This window comes from Ctenocephalides felis, unplaced genomic scaffold, assembly GCF_003426905.1.
Source record: "Ctenocephalides felis isolate EL2017-DRISC unplaced genomic scaffold, ASM342690v1 CF-g0.4_SCAFFOLD_01170, whole genome shotgun sequence".
NCBI lineage: Eukaryota > Metazoa > Arthropoda > Insecta > Siphonaptera > Pulicidae > Ctenocephalides > Ctenocephalides felis.
Window position 1 is genome coordinate 9,898,667 of NW_020537324.1, and position 23,930 is coordinate 9,922,596.

The 23,930-nt window shown below is 29.3% G+C and overlaps 3 protein-coding genes and 4 pseudogenes across 3 annotated transcripts in view; 4 read left to right on the forward strand and 3 right to left on the reverse strand.

Annotated features, from left to right (window-relative positions):
• LOC113366167 overlaps window positions 1-11,106 on the reverse strand; it is a 12,525-nt pseudogene extending 1,419 nt beyond the window's left edge.
• On the reverse strand, window positions 4,627-8,223 carry LOC113365777 (histone H2A deubiquitinase MYSM1-like). Its single transcript, XM_026607321.1, has 12 exons — window positions 8,122-8,223; window positions 7,892-8,005; window positions 7,686-7,818; window positions 7,075-7,617; window positions 6,403-6,838; window positions 6,143-6,334; window positions 5,907-6,049; window positions 5,707-5,838; window positions 5,445-5,640; window positions 5,110-5,302; window positions 4,825-5,020; window positions 4,627-4,752 (listed from the first exon to the last, which is right to left on the reverse strand). The coding sequence occupies exons 1-12, from the start codon at window positions 8,193-8,195 to the stop codon at window positions 4,627-4,629; spliced, it is 2,478 nt and encodes an 825-aa protein (XP_026463106.1). The 5' UTR covers window positions 8,196-8,223.
• Window positions 8,453-10,296, forward strand: LOC113367979 (annotated as a pseudogene).
• Window positions 11,107-11,129: 23 nt separating the features above from the next.
• On the forward strand, window positions 11,130-19,340 carry LOC113367977 (annotated as a pseudogene).
• LOC113366169 (chitooligosaccharidolytic beta-N-acetylglucosaminidase-like) lies at window positions 19,329-21,752 on the forward strand. Its single transcript, XM_026607733.1, is given in 9 exon segments — window positions 19,329-19,333; window positions 19,677-19,926; window positions 19,998-20,103; window positions 20,166-20,335; window positions 20,414-20,522; window positions 20,591-20,739; window positions 20,813-21,128; window positions 21,131-21,195; window positions 21,198-21,752. Coding segments are annotated over 9 exon segments (1,725 nt in total).
• A 329-nt stretch (window positions 21,753-22,081) lies between these two features.
• On the reverse strand, window positions 22,082-23,051 carry LOC113367980 (annotated as a pseudogene).
• A 679-nt stretch (window positions 23,052-23,730) lies between these two features.
• Window positions 23,731-23,930, forward strand: part of LOC113366171 — a 2,003-nt gene continuing 1,803 nt past the window's right edge. The window contains exon 1 of the mRNA XM_026607736.1: window positions 23,731-23,768. Within this exon, the coding sequence (XP_026463521.1) occupies window positions 23,731-23,768 (38 nt within the window). The remainder of the gene's footprint in view (window positions 23,769-23,930) is intronic.

Below are 23,930 nucleotides of genomic sequence, written 5' to 3' on the forward strand. Positions count from 1 at the left end.
GACAAAATTATATTTGAAAAACATTTTCGTTAATGATAAGTAATTAATAATTTGGCTCTATATTTACTATTGAAATACTTGTTTACATACGTCTCGTGAATTTCTTATCTACGGGGATTCACTCTGTCTACATTAATTTTCACTATTGTTCATAATAAATTCGAAAATAATTTAGCAAGATATAACATATTTTTTTTATTTTTTGTAAAAGAATATTAATACAAATAGATAAAACACTAGGGGTAAGTGATATTTCGCCCTACATGCAAGTTGCATAGTTTGCCTTCCGATATGTGTAAATAATCGTCAATAAAAATCAACTTTTAAATTGACAGATTTTGGAATTTTGACACGGTTCATTATTCTAAATTTTGATGATTTTCATAATTAAACCAGTTCCGGACGATCTTTACCAAAAACTAATCAGCACAATTCCCAATAGTGGAATATTTGAAAAAAATATAATATTGCATGTACATTTATATTTAAAAAATCAAATTTAATTTTTTTTATCACTTACCTGTTTGAGGTCCTATTTAAATCCATTTATCCTATGAGTTCAGTTGTGTTTTTCTTAGTTGTAACCATAGACAAAGGAAGTTTAATCAAACTCAGTCACATTGTAAGTAGCAACAGCAAATTGAATATCTCGTAATCCTAAACCGCCTCCCAAAATCCTAATTTTTCCAATTGGGGTTGTCTGTCTAGCAAAAGTTCTGCATAGGTAACAACCGAATGTCCATTATCATCATACCCAAAATTATAGGTCATAGTAAATTTGTCAGTTTGATTTCTATGGTAATGATTTTTGTATACCAGTCTGTCACCTGAAACAAAATTACATGTTGTAGTATATAATCGAACTATATTTTTAATTTTATAATACCTTCTATTCTTTTGCCAATCCTGTAGTTGATTGTGTAATCTTTTCCCATTCTTCGTTTTCATTTGTACAAAAAACCGAACTATTATTATTATTATTGCCAAAGCACAAAATTATATTTGAAAATCATTTTGGGATATGATTTTGCTAATATTGAAATTCGCTCTTATATATTCTTGCAAACATTGTTTACATTTATCTTGTGACTTCTTATCTGAGAGTTTTATATGCCTAAAATCGTATTCACTATCGCCTGTCTTTAATTGTAAAATATGTTTTTCACCATTCTACACACTATTCAAAAATTATTAAAACAAGATGCCTGATACAAGAATAGATTTAATAAAATCATAAAACGCCACTTTCTTCTATACTACATTGATACAGAAACATATCAATCATCAATAATAGTTTACAATAAAGACAAATAGTTTTGTTTATCTATTTATTACTGATTTATCAATTATATCCATATATATAAGTAGTCAAATCAAATAAAGTAGTATTTAAAGTGGAGACTGCAAAATATATTTCACGAAGCCCTACTCCTCCCTGCAAAAATTTTAATTTTCCAATAGGAGTCGTTTGTCTAGCAAAAGTTCTGCATATGTAATATAGTATGATTATTATCATGACTTCCAGGATTGTGGGTCATAGTAAAAGGATCTGTTTGGTTCCTGTGATAATGATCCTTATACACTACCCTATCACCTAAAAAAACATATGCACAAAATATAAAATAAAATATTAATAAATAGAGCTTGCAATGAGAAAAATTACCTTCAACTCTCTTCCCAATGCTATAATTGATAGTGTAATCAATATTCCAACCATCTGCATTTTCACTTGAACAATAAGAAATGCATAACAGGACGATTATTAATGTCCACAAAAGGACTTTGATATTTTTATTAAACATTGTGATTAATAAATGAATAAATCATTAGGTACTTTTTACCTTATATATGAAAAATCTCGTGACTTTGCTTATCTCAGGGAATTCACCGTCTAACGATGCATTTAGATATTTATTCAATTTTAAAGAATTGATATATCATTAGTATAACAATGTTAAAATCTTATACTCATTATATATCAATTCATTTTGGGTTGAATAATTATTTGTGAATATTAGAAAAATTCAATGCAATGAATTTTATTACCACCGCACCAATTTTATTACAATCTTTTACATTTTGCTTCAGTAAGAAAAGAAATAAATATAAAACACCTGATATTTTTATTGATATTTCTAAATATCAACATTCCAAAAATAAAAACTGTAGAGATTATCTGTACCAAAAAATATAATCTTACTTTCATATCACTGCCAGTAATATTTTAAATTCAGTAAAAACAATATAAAAATATGAAACTGTAAAATTACACGTGGGCATACTTGTATTTTTGAATACAGTTTATTGAATATATTTTAATAAAGTATTAAATATAATGTAGCAAAATTTATTTTAAAAAATAGTCTATCATCAAATTAAATAGAGAGAATTTTACAGAAAGTGTCAAGTGTTCCATTCTATTTATTTAGTCGATAAATTATTATCAGCAATTTGCAAAAGCAAACAGATAAGTTTTGTAAACATATCGAATAAAAATCGCATCACCGTAGGTGATTCCCGGCAATTAGAAAAACCTGAAAATATTTGATTTTCATAAATTTTGTTTATATTTACACAGCGATAAAAAATAACTTCTGGTACATAATTTCTCAGAATTATTTAATAGCATATATACACGTTACGAAATTTATATAGATGTAATAGACATATGTATTGTATTTTCTTCAGGTTAACCAGGAAGTTCAAAGGTTAAAGAAACGTTCCAGGAACGCCTTAGGAAATTGTCGCCGCTTCCATATTTATTAGAAGAAACAAATTAAAACTTCAAGAAGCCTTATCACAAAACAGATTGCTGAAAGAACAGCCGAAACGATAGCAGCTGAATTTGAAGAATTCAAGGTGTTAATCACATGTTATAAAGAAATTAAAATATTATCGTGCATTCGGAAAACCTTTAGAAAATTTTCTCAGTTGGAAAATTTAGAAGTTGACCGTTATCAATAATGGAAAGTTAATTTCCTTTTAGGAACATGCAAAAGCTATTGCAGAGGATGCAAGACGTGTCCGAAATTGTCAACAGCAGATGAGTGCTAAACAGATGTCTGATCAGCAAGTTACTGATGAATTACGAGCAGAAAATATTAGATTATCCGAAGAGGTACATGATATTAGCTAAATATTATATTTGATATTTTTCCCTATATAATTCTCAATCATAATTTTAATAAAATCCTGTTTTAAAATAACCACAGACAGTTTTGTTAAGCAATGCTTTCACTCAAATATTAAAAACCTTAAATATCCGAATTTGTAAAAAATTTACTTAAATCGTTATATATGTTAATATTAACCCTCTCCACTCGCTAATTCCAAGATTTATAAGAATTTAGCCGCCAGAGCGGCGACACCCGAGTGGAAAGGGTTAATATACATTTCTTGGTTTTATTAATTTAACTCATTTATCTATTTTCTCATTGATTTCAGTTAGCAGTGTATAAAGCAGCTGCAGAACAAACTGCAAAAAATGAACAGAGAACAAGGGAACTATTATGCGAATCAAAAGAATTGGTTTTAAAAATGGACCGAATGCAGAAAGACAATGCACATAAAAATGAAAAGTAATTAATCAGAATTTCAATGCCATAGCTTAATTAATTTATTATTAATAAATTAATTATTCTATTGCATTGAAATTCTGAGCAAGATATACAAGTTCCCTATTCAATCCTCTCTACTTGACATTATATCATAGTTAAAATTCTAATGACTTATCTGATAAAATATACAAATTATCAGATTGTGAAGACTGAAGGTAAATATATGTTTTTCTCTAGATATCGTGAAAGGAGTGAAGCCACAAAACGTGTAGCCTTAGCTAGAATATCTGAGCTAGAAACAAGCTTGGCGCAGGCAAGAGCAGCAGCTAATTGTGCTGCCCAAGAACACGAAGAACTCAGACGGGGTTTGCAGGCTAAAATTGATAAGCTTCGGTACTATGAATATAATAAATATAATTTTAGTAAAATTGTATTCTAAACAATGCAGATTATTATTATTTTGTTTTTTTTTATTATAGATTCGATTACGAGGACGCGATGTTGCGTATCAACGGCATGCAAGGACACGTACAATATCTGCAAGGATTGTCAGGCACTGATGATTTAATGGGAAAATTAAATTTACCTTCTGCACATATGCTAGCAGACCGTTACTTAAACGAAAGCAGCGAAATAATTGCAATAATGCCGCCAAAAGCAATGAATCAGGATGATGATCCTTGTCAACAGATTTAGCAAAATTAATAAAATGAGCAAAGCAAATTGTTTTAACACATATCCATAAATTCGAAAACTGCCTGTTAGAACTATAAGAGTTGTATCTATCAAATTGTCCTTCAATAAAATTTTTTATTAGCTTTTGTAAATTAGAATATTTTTTATAGACCGATCTCGTGATATACGAATATGCACAATGTAATATTTTTTATGAAATCTTTCAGTTCACCCTGAATTTTTGTGAAAGAGTTTCATCTAATAACAATCACTATCAAACAAAAAGCAATGTTATAAAAATATAACTTATAAATATATTTATAAATATAATTATTTAAACATTCTTAAATATAATATAAATAATTTTTGCTTAAATCTATATTACTTACACATACTAGGCGGTAGAAAAGTTATCTATTGTATTACAAGTGCTTATGATTAAATTAACAATTTGTTCCTCTTCTTCAATTCTTAGTTTTGGCTGTGATTTATTGAAAATAAGCTTCATATCCATTAGAAACTAAAAACAAAATATGGATTTTAATTAATCATGTGAAAATCATTGAAAAACAAATAAAATATTTATACATACTTTATCTACAGCTCGCATGTCTGAACTATATGGTGACTTACTATTAGGACTTAAAATATCACTTGAGTAGGATTTGACTATCTCAAGAATATTTTTTAAACCAGCTTCAAGATTTTGAATGCTTTTACTATCATGCTTATATTTTATTTCATATTCATATGGTATATCATTGGACGGGTTTGGTATTGTAAGACACCTGGGTCAATAATAAAGATATTTAGTATTTAATAATAATAATTTAAATCATGTAAAAATAAAAAATCCCTATTGTACAAGCAAACCAACCTCAATTCACCATTATGAGGCCCAATAATAATACCCATAAATGGACCATTTTTCTCAAAACAACATTGCATTTCTTTTTGAGTATTTAAGTCTTGTAAAGAAGGTAATGGTGGAAATCCAGGATGAGAATGAACCCAGCCTACTACGGACAACCCATCATTTGATATAGCAGTTACTGATTCCGATTGAGATACTATAAACATAAAAAATATTCTAATGAGATTGATTATAGGTTGTTTCGAAGCAATTTATTTATACATGTATAAATCTCATTTCATTTCTAAATTTATTTTATTTAAATTATTATTAAATGTAAATACCCTTTAAAAACATACCTGGACACATTTCACAATCTATTCGTGTTTGTTGAACAGTTTGGCAAGGTTGATATTTATTAACATATAATGTTTTAGATTTTACTTCATTACAATATATTCCACCAACAAGGCCCATTACTTCATTTCTGGAGGTAATTGAATGAAAGTTCATACAGAGAAGAGCAGATATTCCAATATGCACTTCAAAGGGTTGCTAACGTTAAAGAAAATGAAGTTAATAACAAAATAGTTTAATTTTATGCTAGCTTTCAGCACATACATGAAAACTTTCTGTAAACTTCGAACAGTTCATTAGTTGTCCACCATTCCTCTTATAATGAGTCCGAAGTCTTACTGTATTTTTTGGTGTCTCATTATCTTGTGAATGTGATATGGTGTAACCTTCGCTATCCTGCAAAAATAAAAGGTGTGACAAATTCCAAGCAAGTATTTCTTATAAGCATTAAGCTCATTACTTACATTTGCATATGTCCTATTTTTTTTTCTTACTCTTACTGGTTGACTAACTTCTAAAGATTCATTTTTAGTACTATTATAACCATTTATTATATTAGAATTATTTTTAAATAGATCTGACATTGGCCTTATGTAACAAGTTTGATCTAAAAAAAATATTAATGACCATATAAAAATTTTATATTGTGTTATTTATGACAATCAACTAAAAAGTATATAAAAGAGCATTTTAAAATTACCACAATTAAAATTTATGGCTCCTAATTGCTCTAAAACTGAGTGTATTCGGCCAATAGAATTAACATCGCCACAATTTTTCAGGCCTTGTCTTGCTTGTGTTTTACTTAAATAGTTAGGTCTAGTACTTTTCCATCTAGACAACATATAGTTCCTTATTTTTAAATATCTTTCTGGTGTTTTTGTTGGCCGGCCTAAAATATTAATTTACAAATTTTAAAAAAAAACATATTTATATAATTTGGGTACAATATATACAAACCATCAAAAAATTCAGAATTAAAATATTTTTCTAATTCAGATATACATTCAGAGTCAATAATATATTCAGATTCCGGTTTTTCTAAAGATTGTAATTGCTTTTTCAAATCAATTGATATATTAGGTTCAGCAACATCTGAATCTTCATCACTGTTTCCAACAGATTCGTTTGCTTCATCAGTTATAACAACTTCTTCATGAAAACAGTTAATACTATCCATGTCATCAATAATGGTTTCTTCTTCAAAAACATCATCTGAACTATTAATGCAGCCATCAATAGAGACACAATTTATGGATTGTTCTTCAGATTTTCCATTTTGAATTGTTTGGCTTGAATTAAGAATTGTATTGTTTTCAGTTGGTGCAGAAGTATCATCTACTTCAATATCTATCTCAGTATCACTATCCACATCTGATCTATTTTCAAGCTTTATCTTTAAAAGAAAAAAAAACAAATCAGTTCTAATAACATTTTAGCAAACAATAAATAAATATAATAATAAAAAAGTAATAGTTTATCAAATAAAAGTGTCATACCACTTCTTCAGACTCTGATATAGGCAAAGCTTTCCTCCTCCAGTTATCAAATGTAAGGTGTATGGGGGCTTTTCCGAGAACTTCATTTTATTTCTAATAATACTATTTCTTTGAAGTCTTGTTTTTTTCTCACTAAATTAGAACCACTATTCTTTATATTCTTTGACTTGGAAAATCTTTGTTTCATACTAGCTATTATACTTTCTTTAATACTAAGTTTATTAGGTTTAATTGCACTTAAACTTGATGGTTTTTTAAGATACTTTTGAAACACTGGTTTTAAAACACTTCTGGAATTATTACCTTTAACAACTGATTTCTGTCTCCAAGCATTATGAATAACTTTTTTAACTTCAGGATCATTTTGTTCCTTTTTTTCATGTTTTCTAACTGTGGTTTTTGCTGTACTGACAATACTTATAACTTCTTCAACGGAAGCTGGTATATCAACATCATCAAGCACTTCATCACCAATACTTTTGGTGTTTTGATTACATTTGACTTCACTAACATCTAAATTAACATGATTGGTGATCGTGTTTTCTAAACTCACTTCAGAAACTGCAATTTTTGTTAAATTTTTATTTTGAGAAACTTTAAGGTATTGTTTAACTTGGCTTGGTGTTTTAGATCCGATAAATTGGCTTAAGCACACTGGACTGCTCCCAAACAGTTCCTATAATTTCAAAAATTAAATAAGACATGATATAAATTTCATTGGTGCAACATTGATGTAATACATACTAGACCCCTTTCTAATAAAACAATTTCAGTAGTGGACCAACCCAATATTGGCTCTATTTTTGAAACATTCGGTCGTGTGGCTATAACATTTATGACAGTAGGTGGAGATATACTCTTTACCCGTTCATTAACTCTAAAATAAGATATTATTATAATTCTGAATAACAAATGTTAGTATTTAGTATTTGGCGAATATACTAATTTACTTTGTTGTTTCATCATTATAGAAGCAGGAAGATGATGAATCTAAGAGCCATTCATTGTGTGAATTCATTGAATAATCACATTGCAAAATATCAAGTTCTGAGTTTATATTAGATCTGAAAATTATAAAATATATATATAAAAACTTGATACTTGATAAATATATATATAAAAACTTGAAATAAAACTTGATTGGTTTTATGATTTACAAAACTGGTTCATTTCAGCTTACATTGCATTAGTTCCTGCCAGAAACCCATCTAAACTATAATCTCCTAAAATATCAATTTCGTCTTCTTCAGCCATTATAGGTTAATTCAATTAACTCATTTTGTGCAATTTTACAATAAACACATTTGTGCTAATATCTTTTAATTATTATTACACAACTGATAATTAATAACAAAATTAATAAAAAATACTTTATAAAATATTCATAAATATTCGTAAATATTATTATATTTTGACATAACTTTGTCATCAGGGTTTTCAGATTACACAATAGTGAAGTTGCATACGGTTGGCAACATTGTCACAAAAATTCTTTGACTTTTGAAAGTTAATCTGTCAAAACAAATTCTTAACGAACCTAAAAGAGGAATATAAAACTGGGTTAAATATATAGGTTAAAAGCGACGTAAACATAAATAAACAACATTCAAATTAGAAGATAAAATCTAGAAATTATATCCATTACTATGGATCCAGCATTGCTTCGTGAAAGGGAAGCGTTTAAACGCAGAGCCCTTGTCCTGCCAACGTAGGGTTAAAATACAAGAATATTTAAAAAAAATCATTAGTGCAGTTGTTAATTGAAATTTATTTATTGTAGTGTAGAGAAAAAGAAACGTGACGATGTTCCGCCGCCTAAAGATGAACCTCGTAAGAAAAAAGTTAAAACCTTTTCTTCAAGTGGCCCAAAATTGGATAGCACTAAGTAAGATCCTGTCCTAAAAGGAAACTGAATTGGCTAGCAGTAAAACTTGTTTAATATCAGTTCTAGTTTTGATCGAGAACATCATAAAAATTCTAATCCTATGATTAAAAATTATGGCATGCTCACCTTTTACTTAGTTGCAGGCACAAACCATAGCTGAAGTATAAGATATTTTTTATATTTGTTAAAAGTACGTAATATGTCGAGTTTTTTCCAGATTATTTACTTTCCCAGTATTATATTTTGGATTCAAAAAGCTACGAAAACCTAAGCTCAAGTATCATCCAAATTTTTCTAAAAATTGAACATATTCCACCTCTATAGCATTTAATATGCTACCTTTTTTCATAATATATAGATAAATATTTCTTTTTCCTGTATATGCAGTTACAAGACTATGAGTGGTAGCTCACAATATCGTTTCGGTGTCTTGGCTAAAATTGTAAAACATATGAGACACGCCACCAAGAAGGTGATGATCATCCTCTTACATTAGAAGAAATTTTAGATGAAACAAATCAATTAGACGTAGATTCTAAAGTAAAGCAGGTCAGAATTCTGAAAACTTTAATAGAAACATAATTAAACCATTTTTATAGTTGCACAATTAATAATTCTATATTTGTAGTGGTTACAAACTCAAGCATTCCCAAACAACCCTAAAATTGAAGTTTCAGTTGATGGAAGATTTTCATTCAAAGCTGTTTATAAAATCAAGGACAAAAAAGTTTATTGAGGTAATTAAACACTATATTTTTACGTATTCATAATTAGAATTCGTTTGTAAATAGAAAATTTATCTACTTGCACAATAACATGTTACAGATTGCTTAAACAACATGATCTGAAAGGCCTTGGAGGAATATTATTAGAAGATGTTCAAGAATCATTACCCCATTGTGAAAGGGTTCTAAAAAGTTTACAGAATGAAATTATATACATAGTACGGCCAATGGATAAAAAGAAAATCTTATTTTATAACGACAGAACAGCTGCAATAACTGTGAGTAATTACTCAAATGCAATTCTAGTTTAAAATTGTTATGTGAAATAACTAAAAAAATAATTATAGATAGATGAAGAATTCCAGAAACTTTGGCGATCTGTTGCTGTAGATGCCATGGATGATGCTAAAATTGATGAATATTTGGACAAACAAGGTAATGTATATTTTAGGATAATAAAGTTTTATAAAAAAAATCAGCACTGAATAATTTATTTCAAAATTTAATAGGCATCAAATCAATGCAAGACCATGGGCCTAAGAAACCAATTATACCTAAAAGAAAGAAAGGCATTCAGAAGAAAAGGCAATTCAAGAAACCTCGTGATAATGAACATTTGGCAGATGTTCTAGAAACTTATGAAGATAATAATATAACACAAAAACCAATTAATACATAAGATATTAGACATAGGGATAGATATTTGATAATTCACTTTGTAAATAAATACAAAATTATTTTTATGAAGGCAATAAAATATAATTTAAATAATTTAGGTAATTATTTTAAACCTTTGATATAAGAATATAAATATCCATTTTGATCATAAGATCTTTATATTAAGAATAGTACAAACAGTATAATTTTTTATTATATATATAATCTATTTCAAATCAAATTTACACAGTTTTAATTATTATTCTATTCTGTAGGTGACCAAGCATCTTTATAATTTTCTATAGTCATTGTTTTATATCTTCGAAGAACTACAGCTAAATCTTCATCCTTTGGAGTTGCTGAAAGAATTTCTACTCTCGAAATAAGTAGATGGTCCTTGTTGAGAGGACTTGGTCCTTTTACAATATCAATCTCATCACCAATTTCTAGTTGAGCACTCTTTTTAAGTAACTTTTGTCCATTGACTCTGATTTTACTTTCGTAGAAGTGGGTTTCTATTTTGTTTCTTGCTAGATTTAAGCCGCTTTTTAGAACTAAATCAGCTCTAAGGGAATTTAATTTGGTTTTTACAATTTTGGAATCTCTATCACTTGTGAACTCTTCTTCTTCATCTGAATCGGAATCATATTGTTGAGTTTTTCCTTTTTTGTCGTATTTAAAACGTATGTTTTGGACCAAAGGTTTTGGAGGAATTGATTTTATATAATTTACATGTGTAATTCCCAGGCTAACAATACTTGTTCGAAAAGCTAATGTTGAGTAAAATGCTTTGGAGCTCGATTTATGAACAATACGCCCGACAATAGACGTTGCCATTTTATAATTAAAAATAATATTTGATAACCAAAAATTTATTTAAATCTTCACTCATTTTTACTTTGACAACTTTTGTGTGTGTATGGCAATACTACTACTGCTCAATACAATTTCAACATACACAATTTTTTCATATGTTTATTATAATATATTTTTAACAAAAATGGAAATAATACAAACCTAGAAAATAAAAATGAGTGATCTTCAGTACAAGAGTCTTATTAATTAAAGGTAACTAATACATTCTTAATTTAATGTAACATAACCTTGAAAAATTGATAAAATCTAAAATTTGGTACTGTAGTTTGAAAATTCTTATTTATGATAAATAAATAGACTTATGTATGGATTCTTTCACTTTTATTAAATTGTAAACATTTGCAAATTCATTAACAACAGGTAAAATTTTTGCTTTAAAGCAATCACCCAGTTTTGCTAATTTTTTCAAACAAGTTTCTGGATTTGGTTGTTATAAATGAATAATCATTTTATATTATAATGCCTTTAGTAAGGTTATTAAGTCTATAATATCGTTAAAAGTATTATTAAAGTGTAAATATTAATTTTCGAACTAATTTTTCCGAGCTTGAAAACGAGTCCTTTTATTGAGGTCCTGTCAACGCGTTCATTTCAATTTAATATAGTTTGTTCTGTCATCTTAAAAAAATGATAAAAACTTTAAAAAATAATAACATTTTCAAGATTGTTATTAATGATAAATATATAATTGTGTTTGGAATTTTTCATTAGGAATTTGGAATTTCACCTAGTTCAACCTAGGATAAGAAAAACCTCAGTTCCATTTTTTGACAATCAGGTAGAGATTTTTTTCTAGTTTTTGTGCTAAAATAATCATCAATAAGGTGATTAAGTGTATAAATCAGCGATTTTATGTATAGTTTCATATAAGAACGTTGAATATTAATTTTTATATCATTTTTTTCTGACAAGTACAGAGTGTCCAAAGGAGTCCTTCTAATTGATAGGGTCCTGTCAGTGTTCCATTAAAAATACTGTATTTTGTTCTGGTATCTTGCAAAATTGACAAAACCCAAAATTTGGTACTCTAGTATCAAAGAGATATTTATAAATCCTCTCACTTTTACTAAATATTAAATCTGTGATTTCCAACCTGCGGGGCGTGCCCCCTCAGGAGGACAAGCAGCTGTATCCAAAAAGTTTTCCAATAAACACCAAAAAAGTCGATTTAATGAAAATAAAAATTGGACTAGTGGGGTGCATGGCATCATGCCTTAAAGCAAATTGCTCGAACTTCTCGTACTGTAATTAAAAATCTTGGTACGGAACCCAAAACAATATACACAAAATGTGTACCCTTTATTAAATTCTCTATAAAATATCTGATAATTTGATGTCCAATAAACATTTTTGACCGCCAAATGACATTTTTTAAACTTATTTTTAAGCCTGCCTTCCCAAAAATTTAATCAGCTCTTCATCTTATCAATACAAGTACAATGTTTTTTGAATGATTAAAATCGGACGCTCCGTTCTCTCAAAAACTGAGTTACCGCTTTTGGTACTTTTTGCCCCATATCTTCGGGGCTAGATCTGCCTTCGCCAAAAATTAATCAGCACGTCTCCATATCAATACGAATCGAATGTTTTTTGAATTATTCAAATCGATTGATCGGTGTTCTCGAAATCGTCGACGAAAATTTGTATCCGCACGCACGCACACACACACACATACAACCATTTTATCTAAGGTATGCCAAAATGTTCAGAAACCTCTAAAACGTAAAGATATACAAAAAAAAAATTATTTTCGATTTTTTTGCGATTACTATAACTTGCCCTACGGAAAGTTAATGAATAATCATTTTTGTAGACCGATTAATAAATTATATTAATCAGTCGAGTCTTCATGAAATTAGATTAGAAAAATTAAGGGTGCGCAACATTTTTTTTCGAAAATGGCGGATGGTGTCGGGGTCCGAAAAGGTTAGGAACCTCTGCGTTAAATATTTGTAAATACTTTGAACAGGTATAACTCCGTCTTTTTTGTTTGGCAATCACGTTGTGCATTGTTTCCATTATGTTGTTTTGAATTGATAATAATTTGTTTTCATTAATAATAGTACATTATGAGAACTTCAAATTTTTTAGAGCTATTTTTTCCGGCATTTATTTTAGATCCTGTCAGAGAATCCATTAAAGTTGATGCAATTTGTTCAGTCATCTTGTAAAAATGATTAAATCTAAAATTCGGTACTGTAATTTGAAAATTCTTATTAATGTTAAATATATAGACCAGGGTTTCTTAAATATTTGGCCTTCGCGACCCCATTTACGATTGCGAGTTTTTTTTGGCGGCCCCACTTAGGATTGCAAGTTTCTTAAGGGGGAAAAATTAATTAATATTTTTAAATGATTTATTAATTTGGTGACAATATATATATATATATATATATATATATATATATATATATATATATATAATAACATATGAAAATATATAGTTTGAGAATTTGTCGAGAACATAAAACAATCAAGGCATGATGTTATAAAATGATATATAAATATTGGCATTAAAATCTCTCGGGACCCCAGAATTTTCCCACCGCGGCCAAATGGAGTCTTGAACCATAGTTTAAAAAGCCATAGTCTTGAACCATAGTTTTATTTATATTTATATTTATACTTATATTATATTTGGATTCTTTCACTTTTGTCAAACAAATAATTTTGTCATTAATTGTCTATTATAAGAGCTTTAATTAATTTAATTAGTTTTCAAATATGCAAAGGATGAGGTCTTTGATGGTCTTATTAGTGATCCATTAGAATTAATGAATTTTGTTCATATACCTTGTAATACATAATATAAGGTCTACGATTTTGTTTGTTTCATTTTCCTAGTATGTCCATTATTATCAATTTGTTAAGATAAATAAAACATTTTATCATTTTATGGTTATCTATTCCCAACTTCCATTACATGAACCATAAAATTATATCTAAGTCTGGCGTATCCTGGTACCCACAATCAATTTTTTCCAATAATAAAATTCTTTAATCTCAAAAGAGTCTTTTATATTTTATGATAGTTTTATTATAGTTCTGGGCATCTTTATTTAATGTTTCTTTTATTATTAACAAAATATTTTGGAGAAACCTGTTTGATTTTCGGAGCATTGACTTAACTAGCGTTGCTCCCACTTTATTTCCCCCCATACGGTACCCTGTATACTTGGACACATATAAAAGCCTCATGCAGAACATTTGCATATATTTCTTCAGCTATATGAAATGTTTTAATAGGTGTGTTTGTGCAAAAAAGAAATAGATTGTGTGGTACATAGATTGTTTTTAATAAACTTTGGAGAAGGTAAATATTTTAATATAATATTTACTAATGAGATATTAAAAAAATGTTAGTAAAAAATATTGGAAGTTAATATCCGGTATAGATATGATTATCGAAGTAATTAGGATATGATACGACAAATATTTTAGGCTTGTCAATAGTTTGACCAAAATACTGATTGTATTCGTCTAGGAAATATTATAAATTCTTGAATTTTATCACAGACCCTCATTAGGATGTCATAACATAAATATCTAGTATTATAACGGGTTCGAATTACTATCGAGTTTGACTTCAAATTGTTAAATTTAGTTGGTTAAAACTATGTAATATTTTACAGACTATAAGTAATTAATGAAATGACTATTCAGTCTAATCTAGGAAATGACGTTATTTATTTGATAACTAATTCAGTAATTACAAAAGAACTTGCGGCTTTTCTTTTACTTAATAATGCCCTTTAACACAGAGATTTCCAACTTGTGGAGTGAGCCCCCTTAGGGAGCTCCTGGCTGTTTCTAGGGGGTCAAATAAAAAATCTGATTGGTATAAAAAGGAACAAATTAATGAATAGATATTATGTGGCCAATAAGAATTTTTTTTTTGATAATTCATTTACATAATACAACTGCTATTTTATCGCCAGTCCAACACATTATAATGTCAACTGAGTAGTGTTCAAGAAATTCGATTGTTAGAAAAATTCAGGGGAGCGCAACATTTTTTTAAAAATAGCAAGGTGCAAGGTACGAAAAGGTTCGAAACCACTGCTTTAACATAATTTAGTTGTTTTCAAGATTAAATTGTCATGAACTTTTAACACATTTTGACTGATTAATAAATAAGTTAAAATCGATTACTAAAATATAATTTCATTTTGTAAGCTAATTTCGTAACTTATTTTTCTCTATAATCACCTATATGCACATTGCGTAAGAATAAAAAAAATAGCAGTATATTATAAGCAATTTTGGATAATAAACAGCGTAAAATGTTTTATGGCATTTTTATCTGTTCTAAAAATACGAATATTGACTACTTTATATTTTATCTATTTTTATTTTATCAATTCTGAAAATTTGTCATATCTATGATACATGTAAATTTATAAATATATGGAAAAATTAAAACCGCAAAAACTTTGTAATAAATACCATGGACATATATATATCTTTGAAAATTTGATAAAAATAAAACGGCCAAAACTTTGTTTAAAAATCCATGGACATGGAAACAAATCATAAAGAATAATTATTAAATAAGCAATAATAAAATTATTAAATTAAAAAAAAAAATGAAATTATGGGATATTGATGATAAATAATAATAAATGAAGATTTCAATCGTTTGAATGATTAGCATATTTTTCATATCAAGCAATATACATTTATTATACATACTTTTAATGCACATAATTTGCGGCGTAAATGAAGTTTATCTGAATCTAATATATAATTTACGACCTATATTATTAATTTAATGATTTAATTGTATTTTATCTATATCTCTTCATCTTTGGTAGTATTTAAGAATATATAAAAACATCATGTTTGTAATCGTTATTTTTATTCAAAAGTAAAATATTATTCAACGATAATTTAAGGAACTTTATTGATGAGAGTGGGAAAAGTTATAATTATAGTTTCTTCTACCATCGTCGTAATGTAAGTTCAAATTTTAAAATAACGTAATATACAGACACTAAACATTTTGAAAACTCTAGTCATACCTTTATTATCTGTGCATTTTAGACGTCTTTATTTTTAAAAATTTTAAATAAAAAAAATTACTATTACTTTTTCATTAAAAATTCTATTTTCATTAATATTTGCGGGTATTCTGAATAAAACGAAGTGAAATTAGTGAATCACTATCATTTATTCTAGAACAGGATGCTCTTGGCAGTAGGAATATACTTTTTGATAGCAACAACTGAAATAATAGGAAGGTAAAATATCCCAAAATTTAGATATTGATTTTTAAAAGCCATACTAACACTTGTAGCATATTTAAGCATATTTGATAATTCGGAAATATTGGTAATCACGTTTTCTGCAAAAAAAAATATCTAAAAGGGTGGAACAAAATGTTGAGAGGTATTGATAGATTGAAATGTATTTATTTCTAATGTATTAAAATAGTTTGTGAATATCACGTTTTTTTTTTAAATTATTAAATATGCTTTAATAATGCTATCAATGATGCTTCAACATTGGAGGAGGAAGATGGGTTATAGGTACAATTGTAATTTAAAATTATTTTAGCAATATTTATCATATCATCATTATTTATATTATCCAAATCCCCTTTCAAATAAACCTGATTTAACCATAAAATCTGTTATTTGTCTTTGATTTTATCTTCCCAAATTGATTTTTAGCTATTGATGCACAAATTAGAAAACGAAGAAATAAATAATTTGCAATGAGTATGAAGAAATCAGGAGAAGCAGTGACTGTGATAAGCGACGATGATTCCACCAGCACATCAACAAATCAAGAGGAAAAATCGAATACTCTACAAGAAAAAACCATGAACGCTACAAACACCGAAGAAAACGAGAATGTTGAAGAAACCAAACGTAATTTAAGGAAGAGATCTCGTATTGAATATGCAGACAATGAAAAGACAAATGAAGAAAATAAAAACACCAGTCAACAAAGGGATAGAAAAACCGGAGCGAAGCAACCAAAACGCTTGGATACTGGTGCTGATAAAAACAAGACAACAGTAAAGCCCCAGACCCAATTTGATGATTCCATGTACAAAGATTTACCAATAGGATTTGATGGAGCAGCGTTTCTGTCTCGGTTGCCCCATGATAAAATGACTTCTGCTGAAGCTGCATATTTCAAAGATATAGCGTCAGTAGGTCAGGTTGCTCAAAAAGTCTATTTACAAATTAGAAACAGAATTCTTCATCAGTGGGTAGAACATCCAAAGGTACAATTAACCGCGGAAAATGCACTGAAAAATGTTGAACCGCCTTATAATACCGATGCGCGATTAGTTAATAGGATTCATATGTTTCTTGAACGCAATGGTTATATAAATTATGGAGTTTTCAGAAGATTAAAACAAATTCCGAACAAGAAATTTGCACGAGTGGTAGTGATTGGAGCAGGAATTGCTGGTTTATGCGCTGCAAAACAATTACAACAATTTGGTTTTGATGTCGTTGTATTAGAAGCACGAGATAGAGTAGGCGGTAGAATAACTACTTTCCGAAAATGCAACTACATTGCTGATTTAGGTGCAATGGTAGTAACAGGTTTAGGAGGCAATCCAGTCACTACATTAAGTAAACAAATCAATATGCAACTGCATAAAATTAGCCAAAAGTGTCCCTTATATGAATCCAATGGTAATACTGTTCCGAGAGATAAAGACGAAATGGTCGAAAGAGAATTTAATAGATTATTGGAAGCAACTAGTTATTTATCACATCAATTAGATTTCAATTACGCTGGTAATAGGCCAGTATCTTTGGGGCAAGCAATGGAATGGATGATCAAATTGCAAGAAAAACATGTAAAAGAAATGCAAGTTCAATATTTGAAAAATATCATTCAGCAACAAGAAAAACTGAAAGAAAATCAGTCACAAATGCTGGAACTCAAAGATACATTAGTGGAACGAAAAGGTAAAATCGATAGCCTTCAAAAGATAGTACGAACAAGAGATCCAAAAGAAAAGAAAGATATGAAAGAGGAGTTTGAGATCAAAATGATTATGAAAGAGATAAATTCCTTGTGTAGTAAATGGGATGAAATGAAGAAACAACAAAATGAAATAGAATCTAAATTAAGAGATTTAGAAGATAATCCACCGAGTGATGTCTATTTATCAACTCAAGACAGACAAATTCTCGATTGGCATTTTGCCAATTTAGAATTCGCAAACGCAACTCCTTTAAATAACTTATCTTTAAAATATTGGGATCAGGACGATGATTTTGAGTTCACCGGCACTCACCTTACCGTGCGTAACGGATACTCATGTCTACCAGTTGCGTTATCAGAAGGGTTAAACTTACAACTCAACACAGCTGTGAAAACCATAAGATATCATCAAAACGGCGTTGAAATTACTGTAGAAGACCAAAAAACAAATAAGCCAGGATTACAGACATATAAAGCCGATGCAGTTTTATGCACATTGCCATTGGGTGTATTGAAGTTAGCGAATTCCAATTCGAGCCAGACGAATAGCGTATGTTTTGATCCTCCATTACCAGAGTTCAAGAAAGCGGCTATAACTCGCCTTGGATTCGGAAACTTAAATAAAGTAGTATTATGTTTCGATCGAATCTTCTGGGATCCGAACGCTAATATGTTTGGACACGTGGGCAGTACTACGGCAAGTCGCGGAGAGCTATTTTTGTTTTGGAACTTATATCAAGCACCTACTCTCTTAGCTCTCGTGGCCGGAGAAGCTGCTGCAATTATGGAGAACGTGACGGATGACGTGGTAGTCGGCAGATGTATAGCAGTCTTAAAAGGAATCTTTGGTAATACAGCCGTACCACAACCAAGAGAGACCATTGTCACCAGATGGAAGACCGATCCATGGTCGAGAGGATCTTACAGTTTCGTCGCAGTAGGCGCTTCCGGAAGTGACTATGATCTATTAGCAACTCCAGTACATCCACCTACTCCTGCAGGTCAACCTATAAAACCTAGGGTATTTTTTGCTGGAGAACATACAATAAGAAACTATCCTGCGACTGTGCATGGAGCACTGCTCAGTGGTATAAGGGAGGGAGCCAGAATAGCTGATCAGTTTCTAGGATGCCCGTTTAGTCATGAAGCTGCTAGTAGTTTTAAACCATAGATGCCTTCAAATTTCTGATAAAGTATTTATTTATTTTAATAATATTTTAAAGACTGAAAACTGTGAGTGTAAAGAAAAAATAAAATAAGACAATGTAATATAAATTAATACTTGCACTCATGTCGTTTAATACGCACATATTCCTTTTTCTAAATTATCTTAATTTTTTAATGTACCAATCAAAATATTGAAATTGTAAAAATGTTAATTTCTAGACGTATGCTTAATATAAATAAAGTAATTTAAATTTTAAATAATACTGTTTTGATATCTGTAGTCATTTAGAATTTATATAAATAACCATTGCATCATCTCACATTTATCAACGCCTATAAAGTAGTCATGTAAAGCTTTAGTTATTTAAACCTCATTACTAATGAAACCAGAATATGCTTATGGGACAGCAAACCATCTTTTGAATTCAGTGATATTTGCTATTTTTCAATAAATAAAGACATTTGTTTTAGCCCTCAATGGCGTTGGGAGTGTGAGAAGGGACAATGTGTTAAAAAGCCATTACTCGATACAGATGCTGAAAATGCAATTTCACTTAGCGCTTGCCAAATGTTCTGCGATCATGCAGGCGTGTTATGGCCTATACCTACAGGTGATGTAAGTCTTGGTAATACATTGGTAAAAATTGATTTGAACCATGTTCAACTCGAAGAATCCTTCAAAGATGATAATTATAAAAAATTGTTCAACAAAAGCATCGAGGTAAGTTGAAACAATTGATTACTATTAAATATCATTGATTACATTGGCTAATAATAAATAAACCACAATAGCGTTTTAGAAAACAACTAGCTTCTAAGGTACACTTAAAAGAAAAATTAAATGATGGAGGGCGAAAGTTAATAATTACTCCTAAAATTACCAATGAAGTTTTCCGTCGTAAGTGCTTCATCATTAACCAACATTATTTACTGATTACATTTCATGACTAAAATTTTTAAATTTAGCTATAACACTTGATACTGATGAATCATATAAATTATATGTAAGTCAAGCAGCTGACGACTTTGTCAATGCTACTATAGTTTCAAACTCATACTTTGGAGCTAGAAATGGCTTAGAAACTCTGAGTCAACTTATTATATTTGACGATCTGAGACAAGAGTTACAGGTAATAATAAACATATTAAACTTATTAAATATAAAGGTCAGTAAAACAAATATATGACTGAAATATCATCACACCTAGGTAGTCAGAGATGTATCAATAGAAGATGCTCCAGTTTACAAATATAGAGGAATTTTGTTAGATACAGCGAGGAATTATTATTCTGTTGAATCAATTAAAAGGACAATAGGTAGTATTACAATGTTATGTAAGTTGTAAAAGTACCAAGTTATTAATTCTAAAGTTAAAATATTTTAGATGCAATGGCATCAAGCAAATTGAACACATTCCATTGGCACATCACAGATTCACACAGTTTTCCCTTTGAAACTCCATCATTACCACAATTATATGAAAGGGGTGCCTATAAACCACATCTAATTTATTCAACAAAAGATATCGAAGAGGTTGGTTAAAATATGAATTTAATGTGTGATCACTAAATTTTGGATTAATATCATCAAAAATAATTCTCAATAGGTCTTGGAATATGCTTTATTCCGAGGAGTACGCGTTCTTCCAGAATTTGATGCTCCTGCTCATGTTGGAGAAGGTTTTCAAGGTTTGGATGTAACCGCATGTTTCAATGCACAACCATGGAACAAATACTGCGTAGAACCACCATGTGGGCAGCTGGATCCAACACAAGACAGATTATATGATATTTTACAAAAAATATATACAGACATGTTTAATGTATTCAAGCCTGATATATTCCACATGGGAGGAGATGAAGTATCAAACTCTTGCTGGAATTCAAGTACTCGCATCCAGAATTGGATGGTTGAACAAGGATGGGGTTAACCGATGAAAACTTTTTGAGATTGTGGGGCCTGTTCCAAGAAAAAGCATTGGAAAAGTTGAACAAGTAGCTGGTAAAGAATTACCAATAATTTTGTGGACGAGTCATTTAACAGAACTACCTCATGTGACCAAGTTCTTAAATAAAGATAAGTATATTATTCAAGTATGGACAACAGGAGCAGATAAACAGATATTTGATCTCTTAAATAATGGATATAAATTAATAATGTCTAATTATGATGCCTTATATTTTGATTGCGGGTTTGGTGCCTGGATAGGTGCAGGAAATAACTGGTGCTCCCCATATATAGGCTGGCAAAAGGTTTATTCCAATAGCCCTAAACAAATTGCTGGAACATATAGTAATCAAATATTGGGTGGTGAAGCAGCACTGTGGTCAGAACAAGCAGATGAGCATTCTCTAGATGCAAGACTTTGGCCTCGAGCTGCAGCATTAAGCGAACGATTATGGTCTGAGCCAAGCACAAGCTGGGAACATGCAGAAATCCGCTTGATGATTCACAGAGAAAGGCTAGTTGAACAAGGAATTGCTGCAGAAAGTATTAAACCACAATGGTGTTTACAAAATGAAGGAAATTGCCCTGCTGCATCATGATAAATATGTAAAGAAAAATCTTATTCACATGTACTTATACTTATAATTATTAATACTTGGATAATGGGTAATTTTATGACAAAATATATGAAGTATAAATATTTCTTACATTGTTGCTTACATTCGATTATGAATGTTAATTTCAAATTTAATGTGCTTGCTCACTACAAGCGTACAGTAAACAAACATTATACACTTTATCAATATAAAAAAATCTAAGATTACATATATCAATAAATAGAATATCTAGAACAAATATTATATAGTTACTTTTATACATTCAAAACAAATACAAATAAAAAATATTGAGTTTTATATATATTTGTGGTATCTTGTTCTAACCCAAAATTTCTTATTTTTAGTTTTAAGTCACTTTAATGGAAATAAGCTATAAGCTATTTAGCCCCATAATTCTTCAGATCTTCCAAATTTGTATACAAGGGATCCCAAAAAAATTAATAAGTTTTGTAACAGAAGACCTACACCAGGATAAGTATGTCCATCTCCGGCTAAAACAAAAATGATTAATATTAAACAAATTCAACGACTTCTGCAGATCTGATTATTAATAAATAATAACCTGCTGACACAAAGTCTGCAAACATGATCCAACAAGCTGCAATTACAGATGCAAAACCAATTACAAAACCTAGGAATAACCAAACTCTAGCTCCTCGAGGACCCATACAACCTCCTGAATATGCATCACCAAGAACCTGTATTTATCAATTAATAAATACCAATAGTATTTCAGGAAAACATTAAAACATTTTTACTGCCCTACTTTTTTTTCAAAAGTATGATTAATAATCTTTGTGACCAACTCAATGTGTTTATCCTCACAGAATTAAAAACAAGTTTTATGACCTAGATTACTCCACTGATGTTGAGTAATAAAACAAACATTTGATAAAGTGAACTAAACGCTAGGAATATTATCTAATAATAGAATTTTATAAATCCTTGAACATTAATAGGCATTAAAACTATTATTAATACCTGTGCGTTAGATACTGAATTCACCATGAATAAACTAATGGTTCCAAAAACACCACAAACATGATGTGCAGCACTAAGTGATCCAGGATATACTGATGCTGCATCAATTAGAATCCACCAACCAGAAAAAACTACAAAGATTTGCAACACTCAATAAGCAATAATGCATTTGAATCTTTCATTTGTAAGCATTAATAATTACCAGTATTCCTGCAACTATTGAAGCGTATGTATTTCTTTTATCTCCAGCTTCAAACCAATACATGGAGGGATTGATATATTTTCAAAACAATTAGTCATTTTTTATAAGATTTTAATATTTGTGAAACTTCTTGAGATTCAATTCTTGTCACTTTTAGCACAGAGTATTTATTGAAAATGGAGAAATTATTGTAAGTGAATCTGTCATATAAATACTTTTGAAATACAATAAACATATGATATCACAGAGTAAAATAGCTTTTAGAAGTTAAAATAACTTTAAAGTTTGACTTTTGATGATTCTTGCAGTGACAGTTCATAATGTTAAGACAGTGTTGCAACACAGAAAAACTAACCATATTAAAAGTTGAAAAGTTAACAACACTAAAAATAAATTTAATAAATATATTAATATTAAAGTTTAATAATAAATTTTAAATTAAAACAATGTTTGAAAAAAATTTCGTTTCTAAAATAAATTCATACATAAAAGAAGAGAACATAAATGAATAAATTCATTCTTGTTCTTTTTAGTTTCAAGAACTTTAAATGTTGGCATGTTGGCATTACTGTTTGTTTTACAGCAAATGTCAAATGTGTCAAATGGTGCAAAATTTCAATCAAAATTATTTTTAATGTCTAAAATGTAAACAATAACGTGGAAATAGTTACCGGGCGTGAAAAAATGCATGAAAACTAGTGAGCTATGAGAAAATTGGTAAAAAAAAGCTATATATATAGAAGAAAAAACTGTAGAAATAAATTGTGAATGTTTACAATGTTGAAGGAGGAAAAGAGTTTGCTTCTTAAACTATGGTTTGCTAGAGATCTTAATGCCAAAAATATATATCATTTTAAAACGTCACGTCTAGATTTTTGTATGATTTACAACGAATTCAACAAAAACCATATATTGACGTAGTATGGATGTTGTTTCCTAATGAATAATCATCTAAAAATAATAATTTCTCTTTCTTT

Excerpts from the sequence above, each read along its gene's own strand:
- LOC113365777 (XM_026607321.1), bottom strand. The coding sequence starts at position 8,195 with ATGGCTGAAGAAGACGAAATTGATATTTTAGGAGATTATAGTTTAGAT. Across the intron at positions 8,006-8,121 it reads CTGGCAGGAACTAATGCAAT|ATCTAATATAAACTCAGAAC; the intron begins GTAAGCTGAAAT and ends TATAATTTTCAG. Across the intron at positions 6,839-7,074 it reads AGAATAGTGGTTCTAATTTA|ATAAAGCTTGAAAATAGATC; the intron begins GTGAGAAAAAAA and ends TTTCTTTTAAAG.